Here is a 23,554-nt window from a genome sequence, read left to right on the forward strand (position 1 = left end):
GACATGTTGCTGCTTCCTCAGAGCGATCTGGGTATCCAGCCAGGAAGCGACCTCACAGTGCAAGAAATAAATAAATATATATATCTGGTGACACAGTACACCAATACACACTGAGGCACTAGAGGGGCCAGCTGAAATGCCGCTTACCGCCCGCTTAAGAGCGGGTGTGTGGTTGCCAAAAGCCCCCTAGTCCAGGTCTCCCAGAGCCTTGCGTCCTTCCTCCAGCCAGACTGCATGTAATGGCTGCCGGCGTCCTGGGAGAGGAGGGGGGGCGGGCCCTGGGCGTTCCTGGCTAAGAGCGGGAAGCCTGCTTCCCTCTGTGCCTAGTGAGAGGGCTGGAGCATGTAAATCAGGCTCCAGCCCTCGTCGCTGCTGCGAAACAGCGTCTCTCCCCTACCCTGATTGACAGGGTGGGGGCGGGAACGAAGCGGAGCTAGGCCGCAAAAAGCCGGGGACTAAAGTTATAAACGCCGCCGCCGTAAAAGCGCGGTCGGCGTGTCCCCGGCGCACCACAAGTCACAGCAGCGCCGCCCGATCCAGTGGGGGTCGGCGCTGCGTTCCCACAACACAAAGTCCCCCAGTAAACTGTAGGAACACTAACTCCAACGTTACGGTCCCCGGCGCACTACAACACCCAGCCAGCCCGGAGTGTGTCTGTGCCTGCCGGGGACACAGAGTACCTGTATGATGCAGGGCCTTGTCCCTGATTGTACTCCTGCTCCATATCCATCAGGTTCAACTGGGTCTGTGGATGGAGCCCGGCGTCAGAGCTTAGAGGCCGGCAGGATCCCACTTCCACAGAGCCCTACAAGGGGATGTGGAAGGAAAGCAGCATGTGGGGCTCCAGCCTCTGTACCAGCAATAGGTACCTCAACCGTACACCATCCACGGGTGAGACGGGAGCATGCTGGGGGCCCTATATGGGCCCTCTTTTCTTCCATCCGAAATAGTCAGCAGCTACTGCTGACTAAAATCTGTGGAGCTATGTATGGATGTCTGACCTCCTTCGCACAAAGCTTGAAAACTGGAGAACCCGTGATACCACGGGGGGGTATAGCCAGAAGGGGAGGGGCCTTGCACTTTTTGGTGTAGTGCTTTGTGTGGCCTCCGGAGGCAGTAGCTATACCCCAATCGTCTGGGTCTCCCAATAGAGCGCTGAAGAAACACTGCTTCCGTCCAGGCAGTGAAAATAGCAGAGTCAGCTTGCTGCGTCCGGTCACACCAGTGCCATATTCAACTCAGAGCCTGCAAAGAGAGGCTGAGGAATTGGGCTATAGGGGCACAGGCCTCTACCCTGGGCTTTGGAAAATCGGTGTCTGTGGAATCCGTCGTCCAGCCCAGAATCCAGCATCGCAGGAGGGGGTATGTGGAGGCGACACTCCACGTTCCCACCCGATGATGGTAGTGGGAGATCGGTCCCAAAAGGAAACAGTCACCCTCAAAAAATAACAAAACCTTTAAAAGGAAGTGCCTCCTACAGACACTAAGCTAAAACTGAGGCTGCCTGGCCCGGCCAGGGGGTGTATACTGCAGAGGAGGAGCTATGCTTTTGCATCTACTTAGTGTCCTCCTATGGATAGGCAGCATAACACCCATTGTCCTGTGTCCCCCAATGAGGTGTCAGAGAAAAAGTGATTACAAAGTTGCAGGGCATCATCAATTCAATACGAATCGACACCTTGTATACAGAAATGCTATGATTAGAACGTGTAAAACTCACAAGGCTGCGGACGTGAAGCGATACCTCATGGAGACCTTCCTACAAGTCATTGGGTATGGAGGCTGTGTGGAGTGGCCTCCACACTCACCTGACCTGACCCCATTGGACTTCTTTCTGTGAGGTCACATCAAACAGCAGGTGTATGCGACCCCTCCACCAACATTGCAGGACCTACGACGATGTATCACAGATGCTTGTGCAAACGTGTCACCTACCATATTGCACAGCGTGCAGCAAGATACAGTATGCTGTGCAGAGGCCAGATGTGCATTGTAGCTGATGGGGGCCACTTTGAGCATCAAAGTTAAATGAGCGCCATATGCGTGACCAGCATTCAATGTTTTTTGGGGGGGGGGGGGTCATGGGTTTCATATCATAGCATTTCTGTATGCAAGGTGTCGATTCGTATTGAATTCATGATGCCCTGCAACTTTGTAATCACTTTTTTTCTCTATCTCGCTCCATTTTCCAGATAAAAATGCTAACTCCGTTGTTTTCCACCAGGTGGCGCTATAGGTGGTTTCATTGCGTAGCGCATGGCTACTTTATTATACCTAGACACCACTTCTATGCCTATAGCTGCCGCCGTTCTCAAGTTAATGGCTGTGGACAGGATATGGGTGGACACACTGTATATGAATAGTAAGCAATGCTATTTTAGATCAGTTTCTCCTGATCCTTGCACCAGGAGAAGTTGAACCCCCTCAAAATTAGTTGTTTTAGAATAATCCCTTACAGAAAAGCGGCAAGCACTGACCCCTATCCTCTCCGTGCACCCAAATTTTATTACATTTTTTTGTTCTACTCTGATAGGTCCTGCATGAACATGTAGATGATCAATGGCCTGCAAACACCGCTGTTGTGGTCTCCAGACCCCAAACCACCACTGCATGGAGTTGGAAAGGAGATGTGAACACACAAATAAAGGGGTTATAACAGAGCTCTTCCCCTTATAAGCAACGACACCATAATTACACTCTAACTTTTATTATTTGGACATAGGAAAAAAAAAAAAATTAAACTAAACCAAACTAGAAAAGAAAAGGTGCCCTCTCCTCATCCCCTGGAGAGGCAGTAAGAGGGAGTGAGGGTAACGTGTGTGTGACGTGGAGTCGGGAGAGAGGGGGGGGGGGGGGAATATGTTTTCAGCACCAGGATTAGGTATTTGGCAGAAAGGAGTTACAGCAGACGCCCCCTGCACTCGGTGGATCCACAGCAACACAGCAGCTTCTTGCCTTCCACGCTGCCCACCTCGTAGTTGTAATCCCAGGTGAGCTCGGTGCCGGCTCGTATCCTCCTAGAAGGAGACAAGTAAAAGTAGTGCGGTATTACACAGTATATACACCTTACACAGCTTTATCTCCAGATACCTGATGCAACAAGGATCAATAAGTGTTTGTGATTATACGGGAGCTGCACGCGGTGTTCTTTACCTCCCTCGTAAAGGAGTGGGAAAGTGGCCACCTCTGATAATGTTCTTGACTTCATCACTCGTCTTAAGTGATAGAATTAAACACCTGTTTATTCTTAAAGGGATTGTCCAGGCATCAGCCTCAAGTCTGCAGTCCTAGGTGCACGCGGTCAGGATTCTCAGGAGACGTAAATAACCGCAAGTATAAGATTTTCATACATGCGGTCACATGCAGACTAGACGTGCACAGCCTGCACAACACAAGTGTATTGAATGAGGCTGGCCAAGTCTAGTTGGAATGCGGCTGGAAATATGCAAATCGCATACTTGGTCACATGACCACCCAGCGCCGGAAAATTTTGTCAACCTTCACAAAGAGACTACAAAACTTGAGGCCCCAAGCCTGGACAACCCCTTAAAGAACAGAGTGGATTTTTAGAATAAGAGGGGAAAAACGCAAAGTGGTTGCTCTTTACAGGCATTTTGGAATCTTACCCTCTAAAAGCAACCGAGACAACCCATTGAACCAACGCCAACGGAAAGCTTTTGTACTTTGTTTTTCTGGGGCAGATCAATATGGATGTGAGAGTTCCCTAATCTAGAACGGATGACAAACAAGTCACCGCTCATCGGCCCACCCTGTGTGATCATTGGCAGATGTGTCCTATATTCACAAGAACGACAAAAGATCAGGCATGTGGACAACCCCTTTTATAATCCATAACTGGGGTGTGATAGTATAGGAACATTTCTATGCTGAGGCATAATATTAGACCAATTAACCCTTTCATGTATATTTACGTCAAAGATTATGTCCCTAGCTTTTTCAAACTAAAACATTCCTAGTTCTTTTAGCCGTTCTTCATGTGACATGGTTTGCAGACCTTCTACCATCTTGGGGGCTCTTCTCTGGACTTGCTCCAATATATCAATGTCTTTCTTGAATTGAGGGCGCCCAGAACTGTACTCAGTTTTCCAGGTGGGGTCTGACCAGGGCAGAGTATAGGGGAATAATTAGTACCTTTCTTGATTTAGATTTAATGCTGGTCTTGATATATCCCAGAATTTTGTTGGCCTGTATCAAGGCAAGCATTGAATCTAGATCAAGAGAGGTGATTATTCCCCTATACTCTGCCCTGGTCAGACCATACCTGGAATACTGTGTACAGTTCTGGGCGCCCCAATTCAAGAAAGTCATCGATATATTGAAGCATGTCCAGAGAAGAGCAACAAAGATGGTAGAAGGTCTGCAAACCATGTCCTGTGAAGACCAGCTAGAAGAACTAAAGAGAAGGCTGAGAGGAGACTTAATAGCGGTCTACAAATATCTGAGAGGAAGTCACAGTGCAGAGGGAAATACCCTATTCTCATTAGCACAAGTACAAGACGCAATGGGATGAAACTTAATGGAAGATTCAGATTAGACATTAAGAAAAAGTTTCTGACAGTGAGGGCAGTCAGAGAGTGGAAAAGGCGACCACGGGAGGTAGTGAGGGCAGTCAGAGAGTGGAAAAGGCTACCACGGGAGGTAGTGAGGACAGTCAGGAAGTGAAACAGGCGACCCTGGGAGGTAGTGAGGGCAGTCAGGGGAGTGGAACAGGCGACCCTGGGAGGTAGTGAGGGCAGTCAGGGGAGTGGAAAAGGCGACCCCGGGAGGTAGTGAGGCCAGCCAGAGAGTGGAACAGGCTACCACGGAACGTAGTGAGGGCAGCCAGAGAGTGGAACAGGCGACCACGGGAGGTAGTGAGGGCAGCCAGAGTGGAACAGGCGACCATGGGAGGTAGTGAGGGCAATCAGGGGAGTGGAACAGGCTACCATGGGAGGTAGTGAGGGCAGTCAGGGGAGTGGAACAGGTGACCACAGGAGGTAGTGAGGGCAATCAGGGGAGTGGAACAGGCTACCCCGGGAGGTAGTGAGGGCAGTCAGGGGAGTGGAACAGGTGACCACAGGAGGTATTGAGGGCAGTCAGGGGAGTGGAACAGGTGACCACAGGAGGTAGTGAGGGCAGTCAGGGGAGTGAAACAGGTGACCACAGGAGGTAGTGAGGGCAATCAGGGGAGTGGAACAGGCTACCCCGGGAGGTAGTGAGGGCAGTCAGGGGAGTGGAACAGGTGACCACAGGAGGTAGTGAGGGCAGTCAGGGGAGTGGAACAGGTGACCACAGGAGGTAGTGAGGGCAGTCAGGGGAGTGGAACAGGCGACCACAGGAGGTAGTGAGGGCAGTCAGGGGAGTGGAACAGGCTACCCCGGGAGGTAGTGAGGGCAGTCAGGGGAGTGGAACAGGCTACCCCGGGAGGTAGTGAGGGCAGTCAGGGGAGTGGAACAGGTGACCACAGGAGGTAGTGAGGGCAGTCAGGGGAGTGGAACAGGCTACCCCGGGAGGTAGTGAGGGCAGTGAGGGGAGTGGAACAGGTGACCACAGGAGGTAGTGAGGGCAGTCAGGGGAGTGGAACAGGCGACCACAGGAGGTAGTGAGGGCAGTCAGGGGAGTGGAACAGGCTACCACAGGAGGTAGTGAGGGCAGTCAGGGGAGTGGAACAGGCTACCCCGGGAGGTAGTGAGGGCAGTCAGGGGAGTGGAACAGGTGACCACAGGAGGTAGTGAGGGCAGTCAGGGGAGTGGAACAGGTGACCACAGGAGGTAGTGAGGGCAGTCAGGGGAGTGGAACAGGCTACCCCGGGAGGTAGTGAGGGCAGTCAGGGGAGTGGAACAGGCTACCCCGGGAGGTAGTGAGGGCAGTCAGGGGAGTGGAACAGGTGACCACAGGAGGTAATGAGGACAGTCAGGGGAGTGGAACAGGTGACCACAGGAGGTAGTGAGGGCAGTCAGGGGAGTGGAACAGGCGACCACGGGAGGGAGTGAGGGCAGTCAGGGGAGTGGAACAGGCGACCACGGGAGGTAGTGAGGGCAGTCAGGGGAGTGGAACAGGCGACCACGGGAGGTAGTGAGGGCAGTCAGGGGAGTGGAACAGGCGACCACGGGAGGTAGTGAGGGCAGTCAGGGGAGTGGAACAGGCGACCACGGGAGGGAGTGAGGGCAGTCAGGGGAGTGGAACAGGTGACCACAGGAGATAGTGAGGGCAGTCAGGGGAGTGGAACAGGCGACCACGGGAGGGAGTGAGGGCAGTCAGGGGAGTGGAACAGGTGACCACAGGAGATAGTGAGGGCAGTCAGGGGAGTGGAACAGGCGACCACGGGAGGTAGTGAGGGCAGTCAGGGGAGTGGAACAGGCGACCACGGGAGGTAGTGAAGGCAGTCAGGGGAGTGGAACAGGCGACCACAGGAGGTAGTGAGCTCTTCCTCAATGGAAATCTTCAAGCGGAAACTGGATAAACATATAGCTGGGATGATTTAGAAAAACCTGCACTCGCAGAGGGTTACACCCTTTGGCCTATAAGGTCCCTTCCAACTCCACCATTCAATGATTCTATCTTTCCCTGCATGTCGGCTGATCTTTTCAGTTGACATGTCTCCAGTCACGTGTGGATCAGAAAACTGCCCGCTGCTGTTAGCCAGTTATATCTCGCTGTCAATCTGACAGTGGGATTTAACACGCTCCGGTGGGGAACACGTCGTTCCCCGCTAACACCGGCAGCCCTGTGACATGACATTTGTTCTCACTAAGTTAAGGAATATTAAATCTATACAAATAAAAAAAAAGGAAAACAGCGCATGCGGCACTTACAGTACAGCCAGCCTTGATAGAGCCAGTCTTGGGTGGACCCTATCAATCAAGGCTGGATATTTTGGAAGCACCGCATGTGCTCTATTGCTTTAAGACTCCATCTGCGGTATCTCCAACCAAGGGCATTATTCGCAGCACATTGATCGGGCAGCAGGACACAACAATAAGCAATAAGGAGATAGTCTACATGAGCCTAATGTGCTCACTATAGAGGAGTGCAATAATTACACATATTGCCAATACAAGCTTTATGGTTTACTACGCTCAGAAAAAGTGCTGCACTGTGTCTTTTCCTTCATCCCTATAGGGGGATATATTGAATCATAGATCTATAAAAATATAAATGAATCCGATTGGTAAATGGCTTAAAGAAAAAAAGCCAGAATCTGGATTTTGGCATCCGAATCATTGCAATAAAATAGAATAAGGGGGGGTTACATCATCACATTTACCCATAAATGTTATCAGTAATAACGATACAAATCAATTTTCTATTGGAATGCGGTGCTATGTATAACCCCGCCCACACTACTGATTGGCTGCTTTCTGTGGGAGCGTGGCTGGACTAGGAGGCACAAGAGACCTAGTCCTGTAGTGATAATCTCCTGCTGATAAAACAATGATTGTATTGAAACAACAACTTAAGAGAATGGCACTCCTGGAATGAAGTCTTCTTTGAACCCCATAAATCAGAAGTAATTTTGTGTGCCACAATTCAATATTTCTGTATTGAAACAACAGCACACAGCCTAATAAGTGAAACATTGGTTCAATCAAACTCTCAGCACCTACATCATGAAATCTGGTGAAAGATTCTCTTTCCCTCTCCACACAAATAACACATCCTGTCACTAATGGGAGAGCGGAGGAATGTTAAGCGGATTACTTACTTGCTGGCGAAGAAAGCCACCCAAGGGAAACGCAGGTCGTGAGTGTCCACAAACACGTTCTGGACAAACAGGTTAGGGCTGCAGCTATGCTGGAACGGGACACAAAGGGTCAGGTGAACCGATGGTTGAGGATGGGGAGTATTCTCATATACACAAAGGGGTTAAAGAAGGGAATTTTGTTTACTTACCGTAAATTCCTTTTCTTCTAGCTCCAATTGGGAGACCCAGACAATTGGGTGTATAGCTATGCCTCCGGAGGCCGCACAAAGTATTACACTAAAAGTGTAAAGCCCCTCCCCTTCTGCCTATACACCCCCCGTGCTCCCACGGGCTCCTCAGTTTTGGTGCAAAAGCAAGAAGGAGGAAAAAATTATAAACTGGTTTAAAGTAAATTCAATCCGAAGGAATATCGGAGAACTGAAACCATTCAACATGAACAACATGTGTACACAAAAAAACAGGGGCGGGTGCTGGGCTCCCAATTGGAGCTAGAAGAAAAGGAATTTACGGTAAGTAAACAAAATTCCCTTCTTCTTTGTCGCTCCATTGGGAGACCCAGACAATTGGGACGTCCAAAAGCAGTCCCTGGGTGGGTAAAATAATACCTCGTAATGGAGCCGTAAAACGGCCCCTTCCTACAGGTGGGCAACCGCCGCCTGAAGGACTCGTCTACCTAGGCTGGCATCCGCCGAAGCATAGGTATGCACCTGATAGTGTTTCGTGAAAGTGTGCAGGCTCGACCAGGTAGCCGCCTGACACACCTGCTGAGCCGTAGCCTGGTGCCTCAAAGCCCAGGACGCGCCCACGGCTCTGGTAGAATGGGCCTTCAGCCCTGCGGGAACCGGAAGCCCAGCAGAACGGTAAGCTTCGAGAATTGGCTCCTTGATCCACCGAGCCAGGGTTGATTTGGAAGCCTGTGACCCTTTACGCTGGCCAGCGACAAGGACAAAGAGTGCATCCGAGCGGCGCAGGGGCGCCGTACGAGAAATGTAGATTCTGAGTGCTCTCACCAGATCTAACAAGTGCAAATCCTTTTCACATTGGTGAACTGGATGAGGATAAAAAGAGGGTAAGGAAATATCCTGATTGAGATGAAAAGGGGATACCACCTTGGGGAGAAATTCCGGAACCGGACGCAGAACCACCTTGTCCTGGTGAAACACCAGGAAAGGGGCTTTGCACGACAACGCTGCTAGCTCAGACACTCTCTGAAGAGAGGTGACTGCTACTAGGAAAACCACTTTCTGCGAAAGGCGTGCGAGAGAAATATCCCTCATTGGCTCGAATGGTGGTTTCTGAAGAGCCACCAGCACCCTGTTCAGATCCCAGGGTTCTAACGGCCGCTTGTAAGGAGGGACGATGTGACAAACCCCCTGCAGGAACGTGCGTACCTGTGGAAGTCTGGCTAGGCACTTCTGGAAAAACACAGAGAGCGCTGAGACTTGTCCCTTAAGAGAGCCGAGCGACAACCCTTTTTCCAATCCGGATTGAAGGAAGGAAAGAAAAGTGGGCAAGGCAAAAGGCCAGGGAGAAAAACCCTGAGCAGAGCACCACGACAGGAAAATTTTCCACGTCCTGTGGTAGATCTTGGCGGACGTTGGTTTCCTAGCCTGTCTCATAGTGGCAATGACGTCTTGAGATAACCCTGAAGACGCTAGGATCCAGGACTCAATGGCCACACAGTCAGGTTGAGGGCCGCAGAATTCAGATGGAAAAACGGCCCTTGAGACAGCAAGTCTGGTCGGTCTGGTAGTGCCCACGGTTGGCCGACCGTGAGATGCCACAGATCCGGGTACCACGACCTCCTCGGCCAGTCTGGAGCGACGAGGATGACGCGGCGGCAGTCGGCCCTGATCTTGTGTAACACTCTGGGCAACAGTGCCAGCGGAGGAAACACATAAGGGAGCTGAAACTGCGACCAATCCTGAACTAAGGCGTCTGCCGCCATAGCTCTGGGATCTTGAGACCGTGCCATGAACGTCGGTACCTTGTTGTTGTGCCGGGACGCCATGAGGTCGACGTCCGGCACCCCCCAGCGGCAACAGATCTCCTGAAACACGTCCGGGTGAAGGGACCATTCCCCTGCGTCCATGCCCTGGCGACTGAGATAATCTGCTTCCCAGTTTTCCACGCCCGGGATGTGAACTGCAGAGATGGTGGAGGCCGTGGCTTCCACCCACATCAAGATCCGCCGGACTTCCTGGAAGGCTTGCCGACTGCGTGTGCCGCCTTGGTGGTTGATGTATGCCACCGCTGTGGAATTGTCCGACTGAATTCGGATCTGCTTGCCTTCCAGCCACTGCTGGAACGCTTTCAGGGCAAGGTACACTGCCCGTATTTCCAGAACATTGATCTGAAGTGAGGACTCTTGCCGGGTCCACGTACCCTGAGCCCTGTGGTGGAGAAAAACCGCTCCCCACCCTGACAGACTCGCGTCCGTCGTGACCACCTCCCAGGATGGGGGTAGGAAGGATTTCCCCTTCGATAATGAAGTGGGAAGAAGCCACCACCGAAGGGAAGCTTTTGTCGCCTGAGAGAGAGAGACGTTCCTGTCGAGGGACGTCGGCTTCCTGTCCCATTTGCGAAGGATGTCCCATTGAAGAGGACGCAGGTGAAACTGCGCGAAAGGGACTGCCTCCATTGCTGCCACCATCTTCCCCAGGAAGTGCATGAGGCGCCTCAAGGGGTGTGCCTGACCTTGAAGGAGAGATTGTACCCCTTCTGTAGCGACCGCTGCTTGATCAGCGGAAGCTTCACTATCGCTGAGAGGGTATGAAACTCCATGCCAAGATATGTCAGCGATTGGGCCGGTGTCAGATTTGACTTTGGAAAATTGATGATCCACCCGAAACTCTGGAGAGTCTCCAGAGTAGCGTCGAGGCTGTGTTGGCATGCCTCTTGAGAGGGTGCCTTGATCAGGAGATCGTCCAAGTAAGGGATCACCGAGTGACCCTGAGAGTGGAGGACCGCTACTACAGTAACCATAACCTTGGTGAAAACCCGTGGGGCTGTTGCCAGGCCGAATGGCAGTGCCACGAACTGCAGGTGTTCGTCTCCTATGGCGAAGCGCAAGAAGCGCTGGTGCTCTGGAGCAATCGGTACGTGGAGATAAGCATCTTTGATATCGATCGATGCAAGGAAATCTCCCTGGGACATTGAGGCGATGACGGAGCGGAGGGATTCCATCCGGAACCGCCTGGTCTTTACGTGTTTGTTGAGCAGTTTCAGGTCCAGGACAGGACGGAAAGACCCGTCCTTCTCTGGGACCACAAACAGGTTGGAATAAAAACCGTGACCCTGTTGCTGAAGAGGAACAGGGACCACCACTCCTTCTGCCTTCAGAGTGCCCAGCGCCTGCAGAAGAGCCTCGGCTCGCTCGGGAGGCGGGGATGACCTGAAGAATCGAGTCGGGGACGAGAGCTGAACTCTATCCTGTAACCGTGAGACAGAATGTCTCTCACCCAGCGGTCTTTTACCCGTGGCAGCCAGGTGTCGCAAAAGCGGGAGAGCCTGCCACCGACCGAGGATGCAGCTTGCGGAGGCCGAAAGTCATGAGGAAGCCGCTTTGGTAGCGGCACCTCCTGTGGTCTTTTTTGGACGTGACTTAGACCGCCATGAATCAGAGTTCCTTTGATCTTTCTGAGGCCTTTTGGACGAGGAGAATTGGGACCTGCCCGCGCCCCGAAAGGACCGAAACCTCGACTGCCCCCTCCTCTGTTGGGGTATGTTCGGTTTGGGCTGGGGTAAGGATGTATCCTTTCCCTTGGATTGTTTGATGATTTCATCCAAACGCTAGCCAAACAATCGGTCGCCAGAAATTGGCAAACTAGTTAAGCGCTTTTTGAAAGCAGAATCTGCCTTCCATTCCCGTAGCCACAAGGCCCTGCGGAGTACCACCGAATTGGCGGATGCAACCGCCGTACGGCTCGCAGAGTCCAGGACAGCATTAATAGCGTAAGACGCCATTGCTGACGTCTGAGCGGTTATGGACGCCACCTGCGGCGCGGAAGTGCGTGTGGCTGCGTCAATTTGCGCTTGACCTGCTGAGATAGCTTGTAGCGCCCATACGGCTGCGAATGCTGGGGCAAAAGAAGCGCCGATAGCTTCATAGATGGATTTCAACCAGAGCTCCATCTGCCTGTCAGTGGCATCTTTGAGTGAAGCCCCATCTTCAACTGCAAGTATGGATCTAGCCGCCAGTCTGGAGATTGGAGGATCCACCTTGGGACACTGAGTCCAACCTTTGACCACGTCAGGGGGAAAGGGATAACGTGTATCCTTAAGGCGCTTAGAAAAACGCTTATCTGGACAATCATGGTGATTCTGGACTGCCTCTCTGAAATCAGAGTGGTCCAGAAACATACTCTGTGTACGCTTGGGAAACCTGAAACGGAATTTCTCCTGCTGAGAAGCTGACTCCTCCGCCGGAGGAGCTGAGGGAGAAATATCCAACATACGATTGATGGACGCAATAAGGTCGTTCACTATGGCGTCCCCGTCCGGAGTATCAAGATTGAGAGCGGCCTCAGGATCAGAATCCTGATCAGCTGTCTCCGCATCATCAACCAGAGCTTCCCCCCGCTGAGACCCTGCACAATATGATGATGTCGAGGGAAAATCTAAGCGAGCTCGCTTAGTCGGTCTGGGGCCGGGGTCTGTGTCAGAACCCTCAGCCTGGGATCCATGAGATACCCCGGGGTGACATTGTTGGTCCAGCTGAGGTGGGCCAGGGAACAAGGATTCAACCGAGTCCCTGTGCTGAGATACCGGTCTGGACTGCAAGGCTTCTAGTATCTTAGCCATAGTTTCAGAGAGTTTATCTGTAAAGACTGCAAACTCCGTCCCTGTCACCTGGAGAGTGTCAGCAGGTGGCTCCCCCTGGGCCCCTCTTAGCAGAGGCTCCGGCTGAGCAAGTGCAGTAGGGGCCGAGCAGTGCACACAATGAGGGTCAGTGGAACCTGCCGGTAGCAGCGTCGTACATGCGGCGCAGGCAGCATAGTAAGCCTGTGTTTTGGCACCCCTGCCTTTTGTGGGCGCCATGCTATTGTCTTCCCTGAGCAACACAATAGAGTATATAGCCAGAAAACAACTGTGCACTATACAGTGTAAAGTATATACCATAAACATATAATTACACCTCTGCACAATGGGGCTAGCACCACAGGTGCTGCTTACCACCCGCTTAAAGCGGTTGTGAGGCCACCAGAATCCCTGCCTGGGTCTCCCAGAATTTGTCCCCCTCTGCAGCGTCCGAGGAGCTGACAGGAATGGCTGCCGGCGTCCTGAGGAGAGGAGGGAGCCGTGGGCGTGACCCAGAAAGTGCGGTAACTGGTGCCCCACAGTGCACAGTGAGGGGGGTGGAGTATGCAAAGCATTCTCCAGCCCTCATTGCTGCTCGTCTGTACAGCGTCCCGCCCTTCCCCTGCTTGTCAGGGCTGTGGGCGGGAGGAAGAAAGACTAGGCCGCAAAAGCCGGGGACTCGAGTAATAAGCGTGGCCGCCGTAAAAGCGCGGCCGCGCGGAAGTCCCCGGCGCACTACAAGTCCCAGCCGCGCCTCAGTGTTAAACATGGCGGCGGCGGTCAGCGCGGAAGTCCCCCTACATAAACACACTCAGCGACGCTGAGTGTGTAATGGCACATTTAACCCGGTCAGCGCCGCGGTCCCCGGTGCACTAGCACACCCAGCAATGCTGGAGTGTTGCTGTGCTCGGTCCCCACGGGGACACAGAGTACCTCAAAGTAGCAGGGCCATGTCCCTGAACGATACCCGGCTCCTATCCAGCAGGCTCCCAGGAGTTGTGGATGAAGCACGGTCTCAGTGCCTGGAGACCGATAGGATCCCACTTCACCCAGAGCCCTAAGGGGGATGGGGAAGGAAAACAGCATGTGGGCTCCAGCCTCCGTACCCGCAATGGATACCTCAACCTTAACAACACCGCCGACAAGAGTGGGGTGAGAAGGGAGCATGCTGGGGGCCCTATATGGGCCCACTTTTCTTCCATCCGACAAAGTCAGCAGCTGCTGCTGACCAATCTATGGAGCTGTGCGTGCATGTCTGCCTCCTTCGCACAAAGCATAAAAACTGAGGAGCCCGTGGGAGCACGGGGGGTGTATAGGCAGAAGGGGAGGGGCTTTACACTTTTAGTGTAATACTTTGTGCGGCCTCCGGAGGCATAGCCTATACACTTAATTGTCTGGGTCTCCCAATGGAGCGACAAAGAAAATAAAAATGCGGAAAAAAAAAATAAATAAATAATCAACTTACATTTAGGTACCGGCCCAAGTTTCCTTCCAATTTGGCATCGATAATGTAACAGGATTCTTCCCCGTCGTAAAACTGGCGGGTCGCCCTGCGCCCACCTCCTCCATCGCCTCGATCAGCCGATGCCATGTTGGGCTTGACTGTCATACCGTAAGTGGATTTCAGGGCAAATCCACGAGTAGATTTTACAGCCACTTGTCTCTTCACCGCCTTACCGCCTAAAGGGAGAAAAAATAAAATAAATAAATGGAAACAAAACAGGGCAGGGGGATCCCATCATCATTCCAAAAGAACTTTTGGCTTCAGGTTGCCTTGGCAGCCTGGAGATTATTAACTATTACATTTCCTTTTTTAAATTACAAAGAATAACACTAAGGGAACATTATATAAAAAAAAACCCATAAAAAATGAAACGTCGGAAAGAAGGGAATTTTGTTACTTACCGTAAATTCCTTTTCTTCTAGCTCTTATTGGGAGACCCAGACGATTGGGGTATAGCTACTGCCCTCCGGAGGCCACACAAAGCACTACACTAAAAAGTGCAAGGCCCCTCCCCCTCTGGCTATACCCCCCGTGGTATCACGGGTTCTCCAGTTTTAGTGCCAAAGCAAGAAGGAGGAAGCCAATAACTGGTTTAAACAAATTAACTCCGAATAACGTCGGAGAACTGAAAAACCGTTCAACATGAAGAACATGTGTACCCGCAAACAACCAAGAAATCCCGAAGGACAACAGGGCGGGTGCTGGGTCTCCCAATAAGAGCTAGAAGAAAAGGAATTTACGGTAAGTAACAAAATTCCCTTCTTCTTCAGCGCTCTATTGGGAGACCCAGACGATTGGGACGTCCAAAAGCTGTCCCTGGGTGGGTAAAGAGATACCTCATGTTAGAGCTGCAAAACAGCCCTCCCCTACGGGGATGTCACTGCCGCCTGCAGGACTCTTCTACCTAAGCTGGCATCCGCCGAAGCATAGGTATGCACCTGATAATGTTTGGTGAAAGTGTGCAGACTCGACCAGGTAGCTGCCTGGCACACCTGTTGAGCCGAAGCCTGGTGTCGTAGCGCCCAGGACGCACTCACGGCTCTGGTTGAATGGGCTTTCAGCCCTGAAAGAACCGGAAGCCCTGCAAAACGGTAGGCTTCCAGAATTGGTTCTTTGATCCATCGAGCCAGGATGGCTTTAGAAGCCTGCAACCTCTTGCGCGTACCAGCGACAAGAGCATCGGAACGGCGTACGGGCGTCGTGCGTGAAATGTAGATTCTGAGTGCTCTCACCAGATCTAGCAAACGTAAATCGTTCTCATACCGGTGAACCGGATGAGTGCAAAAGGACGGTAAGGAGATATCCTGATTAAGATGAAACGAGGATACTACCTTAGGGAGAAACTCCGGAATGATGCGCAGCACTACCTTGTCCTGGTGAAACACCAGGAAGGGAGCCTTGGATGACAGAGCTGCCAGCTCAGACACTCGCCGAAGCGATGGGATCGCAACGAGAAACGCCACCTTCTGTGACAGGCGAGAAAAGGAAACTTCCTTCAGAGGCTCGAAAGGCGGCTTCTGGAGAGCAACTAGAACCCTGTTCAGATCCCATGGATCCAACGGCCGCTTGTACGGGGGTACGATATGACAAACCCCCTACGGGAACGTGCGCACCTTAGAAAGACGTGCTAGACGCTTCTGAAAAAACACGGATAGTGCTGAGACTTGCCCTTTGAGGGAGTCTAGCGACAAGCCCTTTTCTAACTCCTATTGTAGGAAGGAAAGAAAGATAGGCAATGCAAATGGCCAGGGAGACACTCCCTGAGTAGAGCACCAGATTAAGAAAATCTTCCACGTTCTGTGGTAGATCTTAGCAGACGTGGGCTTCCTAGCCTGTCTCATGGTGGCAACGACCCCTTGGGATAATCCTGAAGACGCTAGGATCCAGGACACACAAGCCACACAGTCAGGTTCAGGGCCGCAGAATTCCGATGGAGAAAACGGCCCTTGAGACAGTAAGTCTGGTCGGTCTGGTAGTGACCCCGGTCGGCCGACCGTGAGATGCCACAGATCCGGGTACCACGATCTCCTCGGCCATTCTGGTGCGACGAGTATGACGCGGCTGCAATCGGATCTGATTTTTGCGCAGTACTCTGGGCAAGAGTGCCAGAGGTGGAAACACATATGTGAGCCGGAACTGCGACCAATCTTGCACTAAGGCGTCTGCCGCCAGAGCTCTGTGATCGCGCGATCGTGCCATAAATGCCGGGACCTTGTTGGTGTGCCGAGACGCCATTAGGTCGACGTCCGGCCCCCCCCCAGCGGCAACAGATTTCCTGAAACACGTCCGGGTGAAGGGACCATTCCCCCGCGTCCATGCCCTGGCGACTGAGGAAGCCTGCTTCCCAGTTTTCTACGCCCGGGATGTGAACTGCGGATATGGTGGATGCTGTGTCCTCCACCCACATGAGGATTCGCCGGACTTCCTGGAAGGCTGCTGACTGCGTGTCCCTCCTTGGTGGTTGATGTATGCCACCGCTGTGGAGATGTCCGACTGGATTCGGATCTGCTCCCTTCTAGCCACTTTTGGAAAGCTAATAGGGTAAGATACCCTGCCCCGATTTCCAGCACATCGAACTGAAGGGTGGACTCCTGCTGAGTCCACGTCCCCTGAGCCATGTGGCGGAGACAAACTGCTCCCCACCCTGACAGACTCGTATCTGTCGTGACCACTGCCCAGGATGGGGGCTATGGCAATGAGGTGGGAATAAGCCACTATTGCAGAGAGTCCTCGGCCGTCAGGGAAAGGGAGACTTCCCGTCCAGGGAGGTTGACTGCCCATCCCATTTGCGGAGAATGTCCGATTGCCGTTGGCGCAGATGAAACTGCGCAAAGAGAACTGCCTCGATGGCTGCCACCATCTTCCTTAGGAAGTGCATGAGGCGCCTTAAGGGGTGCGACTGGCCTTGAAGGAGAGACTGCACCTCTGTCCGCAGTGAACGCTGCTGGTTCAGCGGAAGCTTCACTATGGCTGATAGAGTATGAAACTCCATGCCGAGATACGTTAGTGATTGAGTCGGAGACAGATTTGACCTTGCCAAATTGATGATCCACCCGAAAGTCTGGAGAGTCTCCAGCGTAACATTCAGGCTGCGTTGGCATGCCTCGAGGGAGGTTGCTTTGACGAGTAGATCGTCCAAGTACGGAATCACTCCGTGAGAGTGCAAGACTGCTACCACTGCTGCCATGACCTTGGTGCCCACCCGTGGGGCTGTCGCCAGACTGAATGGCAGAGCTACGAACAGAAGATGTTCGTCTCCTATCACAAAACGTAGAAAACGTTGGTGCTCCGTAGCAATTGGCACGTGGAGATAGGCATCTTTGATGTCTGTTGAGGCAAGGAAGTCTCCTCGAGACATTGAGGCAATGACGGATCGGAGGGATCCCATCCGGAACCGCCTGGCGTTCGCATGCTCGTTGAGCAGTTTCAGAACCAGAACAGGACGGAAGGAACCGTCCATTTTTGGAGCCACAAAGAGATTGGAGTACAAACCCTCGCCCTCGTTCCTGAGGGGGGACAGGGATCACCACTCCTTCTGCTCTTAGAGCGTCCACCGCCTGCAGCAGGGCATCTGCTCGGTGGAGAGGTGGGGCCGTTCTGAAGAATGGAGTCGGAGGACGAGAACAGAACACTGTCCTGTGCACGTGAGCACAATGTCCGTCACCCACCGGTCTGTGACCTGTGGCAGCTAAATGTCGCCAAAGGCGGGGGAGTCTGCCATCAACCGCGGATGCGGAGAGAGAGAGAGAGCTGAGAGTCATGAGGAGACCGCCTTGGTAGCGGTTCCTCCGGCTGCCTTCTTTGGGCGTGATTGAGCCCGGCCGGAATCTGAGCCCGTCTGAGGTTTTGTAGCCCTTTTGCACGAGGACAATTGGGACCTGCCCGAGCTTGGGAAGGACCGAAACCTCGACTGTACTTTTAGGACAGCATTAATAGGGTAAGTCGCAGTGCAGACATTGCGGAGTTACGGACGCCTCTGCGGTACAGATGTACATGTGCTCAAGGCCAGCTGCGCAAGAACCGCTGAAAAGGTTAGGTTGCCTATACGGCTGTGAATGCCGGAGCAACCGACACGCCGATAGCCTCCTAGACAGATTTCAACCAGAGTCCATCTGTCTGTGAATGGCATCTTTAAGTGAAGCCCCATCTCCAGTGCAACTATGGCTCTATATGCAAGCCTGGAGATTGGAGAATCCACCTTTGGACCCTGGGTCCAGCGCTGACCACGTCAGGGGAAAAAAGGGATAACGTGTATCCTAAAAACGTTTGGAGAAGACGCTTATCTGGTAAGCGTGGTGTTCCTGGACTGCTTCTCTGAAGTCAGCGTGGCCAGAAAAATACTCAATATCTGCGTGAGACACTGAAAAGGAACTTCTCCTGTTCGTCTCCTATCTCCACTGGGGGAGCTGAGGGAGGAAGATCCAACCTTCCATTGGTGGACGGTATAGGATCATTCCGTATGGCGTTACCACCCGGTGTATCCGGATTGAGAGCGATGTCAGTATCAAAGCCCTGAAGAGCTGCCTTTTGTTCAAGTAGATTGCCCATGGGTGCAAGTCTCTAAATTATGACTACTCCGTCCCTGTCCATGGACAGGGTTGACAGGAGGTTTCTTTGGCCACAACTAGTAGAGCCCCGGCAGACGAAGTGCTAGAGACCCCGGCAGACGACGTGCTACAGGGGAGCATGCACACAATGGGACGGTGTCATGAACAGCATCCCATGTAGTAAAAACAGCACTGAAAACTGTGTTGCTTTTTTGCCGCTGCCGACTAGCTATCTAGAAGTATATAGCCAAGATTGGTGACCGTACATTGCAATGTATAGCATACAGGCATAAAGTACAAATGACCACTGCAGCACAAGCAATACAAGCAGCATAGAAGCCTGTGCCCTGGCACCCCTGCTCTTCTGCTGCTGTATACTAGTCATCTAGGGGAATATAGCCCAGAAGAGTGACCCTACAGTGCAATGTATAGCATACAAGCACAAGTACAAATGAACACTGCAGCACATGCAATCCAAGCAGCATAGAAGCCTGTGCCCTGGCACCTCTGCTCTTCTGCTGCTGTAGACTGGTCATCTCGGGGAATATAGCCCAGAAGAGTGACCATACAGTGCAATGTATAGCATACAAGCACAAGTACAAATGCACACTGCAGCCCATGCAATACAAGCAGCATAGAAAAAAACCTGTGCCCCAGCACCCTTGGTTTTCTGCTGCTGTAGTCTAGCCATTCCAGGAGAATATAGCTAAGACTAGCGACTGTACAGTGCAATGTATAGCATATCAGCATAAACACAAATGAACACCTCAGTCGTGCAAAACAAGCAGCCTAGAAAGCCTGTGCCTTAGCACACCTGCTTTCCTGCTGCTGATGTGTCGCTCCCCAAGCGGGCATATAGCGACCTATGCAGTTAAAAACAACACATGTATACACTGCATCTATATTGTGGTCAGCACTATATGTGCCCTTACCGCCCGCCTATAAGCGGGTGTATGATCGCCACTGTCCTGCCTTGGTGCCCCGAGCTCTGCAGTAATGGCTGCCGGCTTCTTCCCCAGCTCGTGTGAGTAGGGGCGGGCCGTGGGCGTGCCCCCAAGGCAGAGCGGGAATCCGGCGTCCGACAGAGTGCAGTGAGAGGGCTGGAGCATGTAAAAAGGCTCCAGCCCTCGGCGCTGCTGATTGCTCAGCGCCTGTCCCCTTCCCTGAGTGACAGGGAGGGGGCGGGAACGAAGCGGCACTAGGCCGCAGAAGCCGGGGACTGGATTTATAAGCGCCGCCGCCGTAAAAGCGCGGTCGGCGCCCAGTCCCCGGCGAACTACAAGTCCCAGCCGCGCCGCCGCTCCCGGAGCGTCCGGCGCGGTAGTTCCCAAAACACAAGGTCACTCAGCAAGGCTGCAGTGACTGTAACCCTTTACTGTCCCCGGCGCACTAGCACACCCAGCAAGTCTGGAGTGTGCTGTGCCTGTGTGTACGGGGACACAGAGTACCTGTAATGGTGCAGGGCCATGTCCCTGAACGGTACTCCAGCTCCGTATCCAGCAGGTTCAAATGGGTCTGTGGATGGAGCCCGGCGTCAGAGCTTTGAGGCCGGCAGGATCCCACTTCCTCAGAGCCCCTCAGGGGGATGTGGAAGGAAAGCAGCATGTGGGCTCCAGCCTCCGTACCCGCAATAGGTACCTCAACCTTACAACACCATCCAGGGGTGAGAAGGGAGCATGCTGGGGACACTATATGTGTCCTCTTTTCTTCCATCCGAAATAGTCAGCAGCTACTGCTGACTAAAATCTGTGGAGCTATGCGTGGATGTCTGACCTCCTTCGCACACAAAGCTAAAACTGGAGAACCCGTGATACCACGGGGGGTATAGCCAGAGGGGGAGGGGCCTTGCACTTTTTAGTGTAGTGCTTTGTGTGGCCTCCGGAGGGCAGTAGCTATACCCCAATCGTCTGGGTCTCCCAATAGAGCGCTGAAGAAAATGGCAATATTGGTGCTTACATGATGATAAGTCAGCTGGATGGGTCTACCTGTGTTAAAAGGGACATTCTTCTTGTCCTCATCCACATCGGAGCCGGAGGAGATGGTCTGAATGTCGTCACTATCGGCGTTAGCCTGCGCGGCCCGCTTCTTTGTTCCGCCTTCGCTCTCTGAGCTGGATAGTGTCAGGACCTCCTAAAAAGTACAAATATAAAAATCAGCATTTGGAGGATGACCCCCATCATCATCATCATGTCCGTGTCTGCTTACATCATTGGTCTGCGTGTTGGACTGGCGCCGGTTCTGGTGCATGGAGGTCTTGCTGACTGGTCTCCTGATGCCCTGAGGGTGCGCCGGGCTCGGGTTGTAGCCGTATACCCTGTTACTTTCTCCATGCCTAAGGGCAAAAAAAAATTAAAGTTGTGTAAAAAAACCTACCAGATATAGGAAACCCCTTTATAGGGTTCGGCTCTTCCTCCTGTACATACCCAGCAGGTTTGCCGGCTTCATCCGCCTCCTGTATGACAACATAGAATAAAGCAGCATGTTATTAGTGTGAACAGCATCTTATATCTGTGCTGTTCCCTTGGTAACTCCTCCTGTACATATGATTTAGTGGTGGGGCGCGCTCCTTCTCACCTTGCCACGTTCCTCCTTCTTTAGCAGTTTCTCTGCATCGGGTGCGTCTCCCTGTTTCAAAGACGACCGGCTGTCAGAGTCCATGTACGTGTCATTCATGGTATTCGAGCTCAGCCAGGAGGCCACCTTATTTTTGGAGGTCTCCTCCGGCAGCTTGCAGTCCGTGTTCTCCTCCTGGCTGGCTTGTCTGGCTAACGCGGAGTCCTTGGAAGCCGACTCAGACGTCCCATTGTCCTTCTGCCCCCTGGTTTGCCGGCGCGTGGAGTATGTCCGCCACACTGAGCTGTTGGTCAGGTCCTCCTTGTTGGCAAAGTTGTCGTCTGAGCTGTCATTGGACTCCTCCTGCTCATCGCTGCCGCTGTTCTCTTCTCCGTCCTCCTTCAGGTCTACCCCGCTGCTGTCGGAGGACGATTTTGCTTCGCTCTCGTACCCTTCTTTGAAGTTCTCCACACTTTCGATGTGGTCTAAGTTGGCGAAGTATTCGTCGCCCATCTCTAGACCTTCCTTGTCTGCAAAGTCATCTGTCAGGATTTTACCTGCAGGAGGACAGATCGGGAAAAATCACTTCTCTGATTTGTCACCATTAAAATAAAGATTGTGTACTCTGTAAAATCTTTTTCTCTGAGCCTTCATTGGGGGACACACACAGTCTCTCCTGTGTCCCCCAATGAAGCGATAGGGAAATAACCAGGTCTCAGCTTCCTGCTGTGGGTTTGGGTTTTTTGCGGTCTTCTCACTGATGAGCTTCCATATTTATAAGCACTGCATAACCCCGCCCCCTTCACCGATTGGCTTTCTGCCTACAGCGCACACACACACCTACCAATAAGTGGTGTGGGTGTGGTTGAAAAGACTAGAAGAGCTGAAGCTGGGATCTCAAAACAACAGCAAGTAGCCCAGTAAATGACCCAGCACTGGAATCAGGATCCCATTGGTGTGATCAGGTGTAGTATATAGGAGGTGGGGTCAGTGTGTATAGGATAAACGTGCACCTTGTGTGTCAGCGAGCCGTACCTGCGTATATACAGACGAAGGAACCCTTTGCTATGTCATCCAGGCAGCGGATCCCCCAGCCTTTGTTCTGGGTTTTGAAGAGCTGGAGACGCACCTGGAGGCCGTGCTGCACCAGGCGATTCGTGCACATGTTGTGGTTGCACTTACACCTCTTGTTGCACTCGTACACCCTGCAAAGAGCAAGTTAAAAAGCGCCTGTTAAAAATGAGCAAGTCTATAAATTTCTCTCTTCCTAAGAATCTTCTCTGTTGTATTGACTCGATGGCATAAATCTTTCCCAACAGATGAAGGGAATTTTGTTACTTACCGTAAATTCCTTTTCTTCTAGCTCCAATTGGGAGACCCAGACGATTGGGTGTATAGCTACTGCCTCCGGAGGCCACACAAAGTATTACACTAAAAAGTGTAAGGCCCCTCCCCTTCTGCATATACACCCCCCGTGGGATCACGGGCTGCTTCAGTTTTAGTGCAAAAGCAAGAAGGAGGAAAGCCAATAACTGGTTAAACAATTCAATCCGAAGGAACATCGGAGAACTGAAACCATTCAACATGAACAACATGTGTACCCGAACAACCAAAAATCCCGAAGGAACAGGGGCGGGTGCTGGGTCTCCCAATTGGAGCTAGAAGAAAAAGGAATTTACGGTAAGTAACAAAATTCCCTTCTTCTTCGGCGCTCCATTGGGAGACCCAGACGATTGGGACGTCCAAAAGCAGTCCCTGGGTGGGTAAATTAATACCTCAAGTTTGGACTGTAAAAACAGCCCTTCCCTACATGGAGGCAACCGCCGCCTGCAGGACTCTTCTACTTAGGCTGGCATCCGCCTAAGCGTAGGCATGCACCTGATAACGCTTGGTGAAGGTGTGCAGACTCGCCCAGGTAGCCGCCTGGCACACCTGCTGAGCCGTAGCCTGGTGCCGAAATGCCCAGGACGCACCCACGGCTCTGGTAGAATGGGCCTTCAGCCCTGATGGAACCGGAAGCCCAGCAGAACGGTAGGTTTCAAGAATTGGTTCCTTGATCCATCGAGCCAGGGTGAATTTGGAAGCCTGCGACCCTTTGCGCTGACCAGCGACAAGTACAAAGAGTGCATCCGAGCGGCGCAGGGGCGCCGTGCGGGAAATGTAGATACTGAGCGCTCTCATCAGATCCAACAAATGCAAATCCAATTCATATCGATGAACTGGATGAGGACAAAAGGAAGGTAAGGAGATATCCTGACTGAGCTGAAAGGGGGATACCACCTTAGGGAGAAACCCCGGAATCAGGCGCAGCACTACCTTGTCTTGGTGAAACACCAGGAAGAGAGCTTTGGATGACCGCGCTGCTAGCTCGGACACTCTCTGAAGAGACGTGACCGCTACCAAAAAGGCCACTTTCTGTGAAAGTCGAGAAAGTGAAACATCCCT

The 23,554-nt window shown here is 52.4% G+C and overlaps 1 protein-coding gene across 1 annotated transcript in view; it reads right to left on the minus strand.

Moving 5' to 3' along the window:
- Positions 1–2,691: 2,691 nt before the first annotated feature.
- SETDB1 (SET domain bifurcated histone lysine methyltransferase 1) overlaps positions 2,692–23,554 on the minus strand; it is a 62,445-nt gene continuing 41,582 nt past the window's right edge. The window contains exons 15-22 of the mRNA XM_075331000.1: positions 22,145–22,314; positions 21,131–21,666; positions 20,980–21,008; positions 20,762–20,888; positions 20,542–20,686; positions 13,971–14,185; positions 7,706–7,794; positions 2,692–3,017 (exon numbers count right to left, since the gene is read on the minus strand). Of these exons, the coding sequence (XP_075187115.1) occupies positions 2,900–3,017; positions 7,706–7,794; positions 13,971–14,185; positions 20,542–20,686; positions 20,762–20,888; positions 20,980–21,008; positions 21,131–21,666; positions 22,145–22,314 (1,429 nt within the window). The 3' untranslated portion in view covers positions 2,692–2,899. The remainder of the gene's footprint in view (positions 3,018–7,705; positions 7,795–13,970; positions 14,186–20,541; positions 20,687–20,761; positions 20,889–20,979; positions 21,009–21,130; positions 21,667–22,144; positions 22,315–23,554) is intronic.

The sequence above is a fragment of the Anomaloglossus baeobatrachus genome, chromosome 12 (genome assembly GCF_048569485.1).
Source record: "Anomaloglossus baeobatrachus isolate aAnoBae1 chromosome 12, aAnoBae1.hap1, whole genome shotgun sequence".
Lineage (NCBI taxonomy): Eukaryota > Metazoa > Chordata > Amphibia > Anura > Aromobatidae > Anomaloglossus > Anomaloglossus baeobatrachus.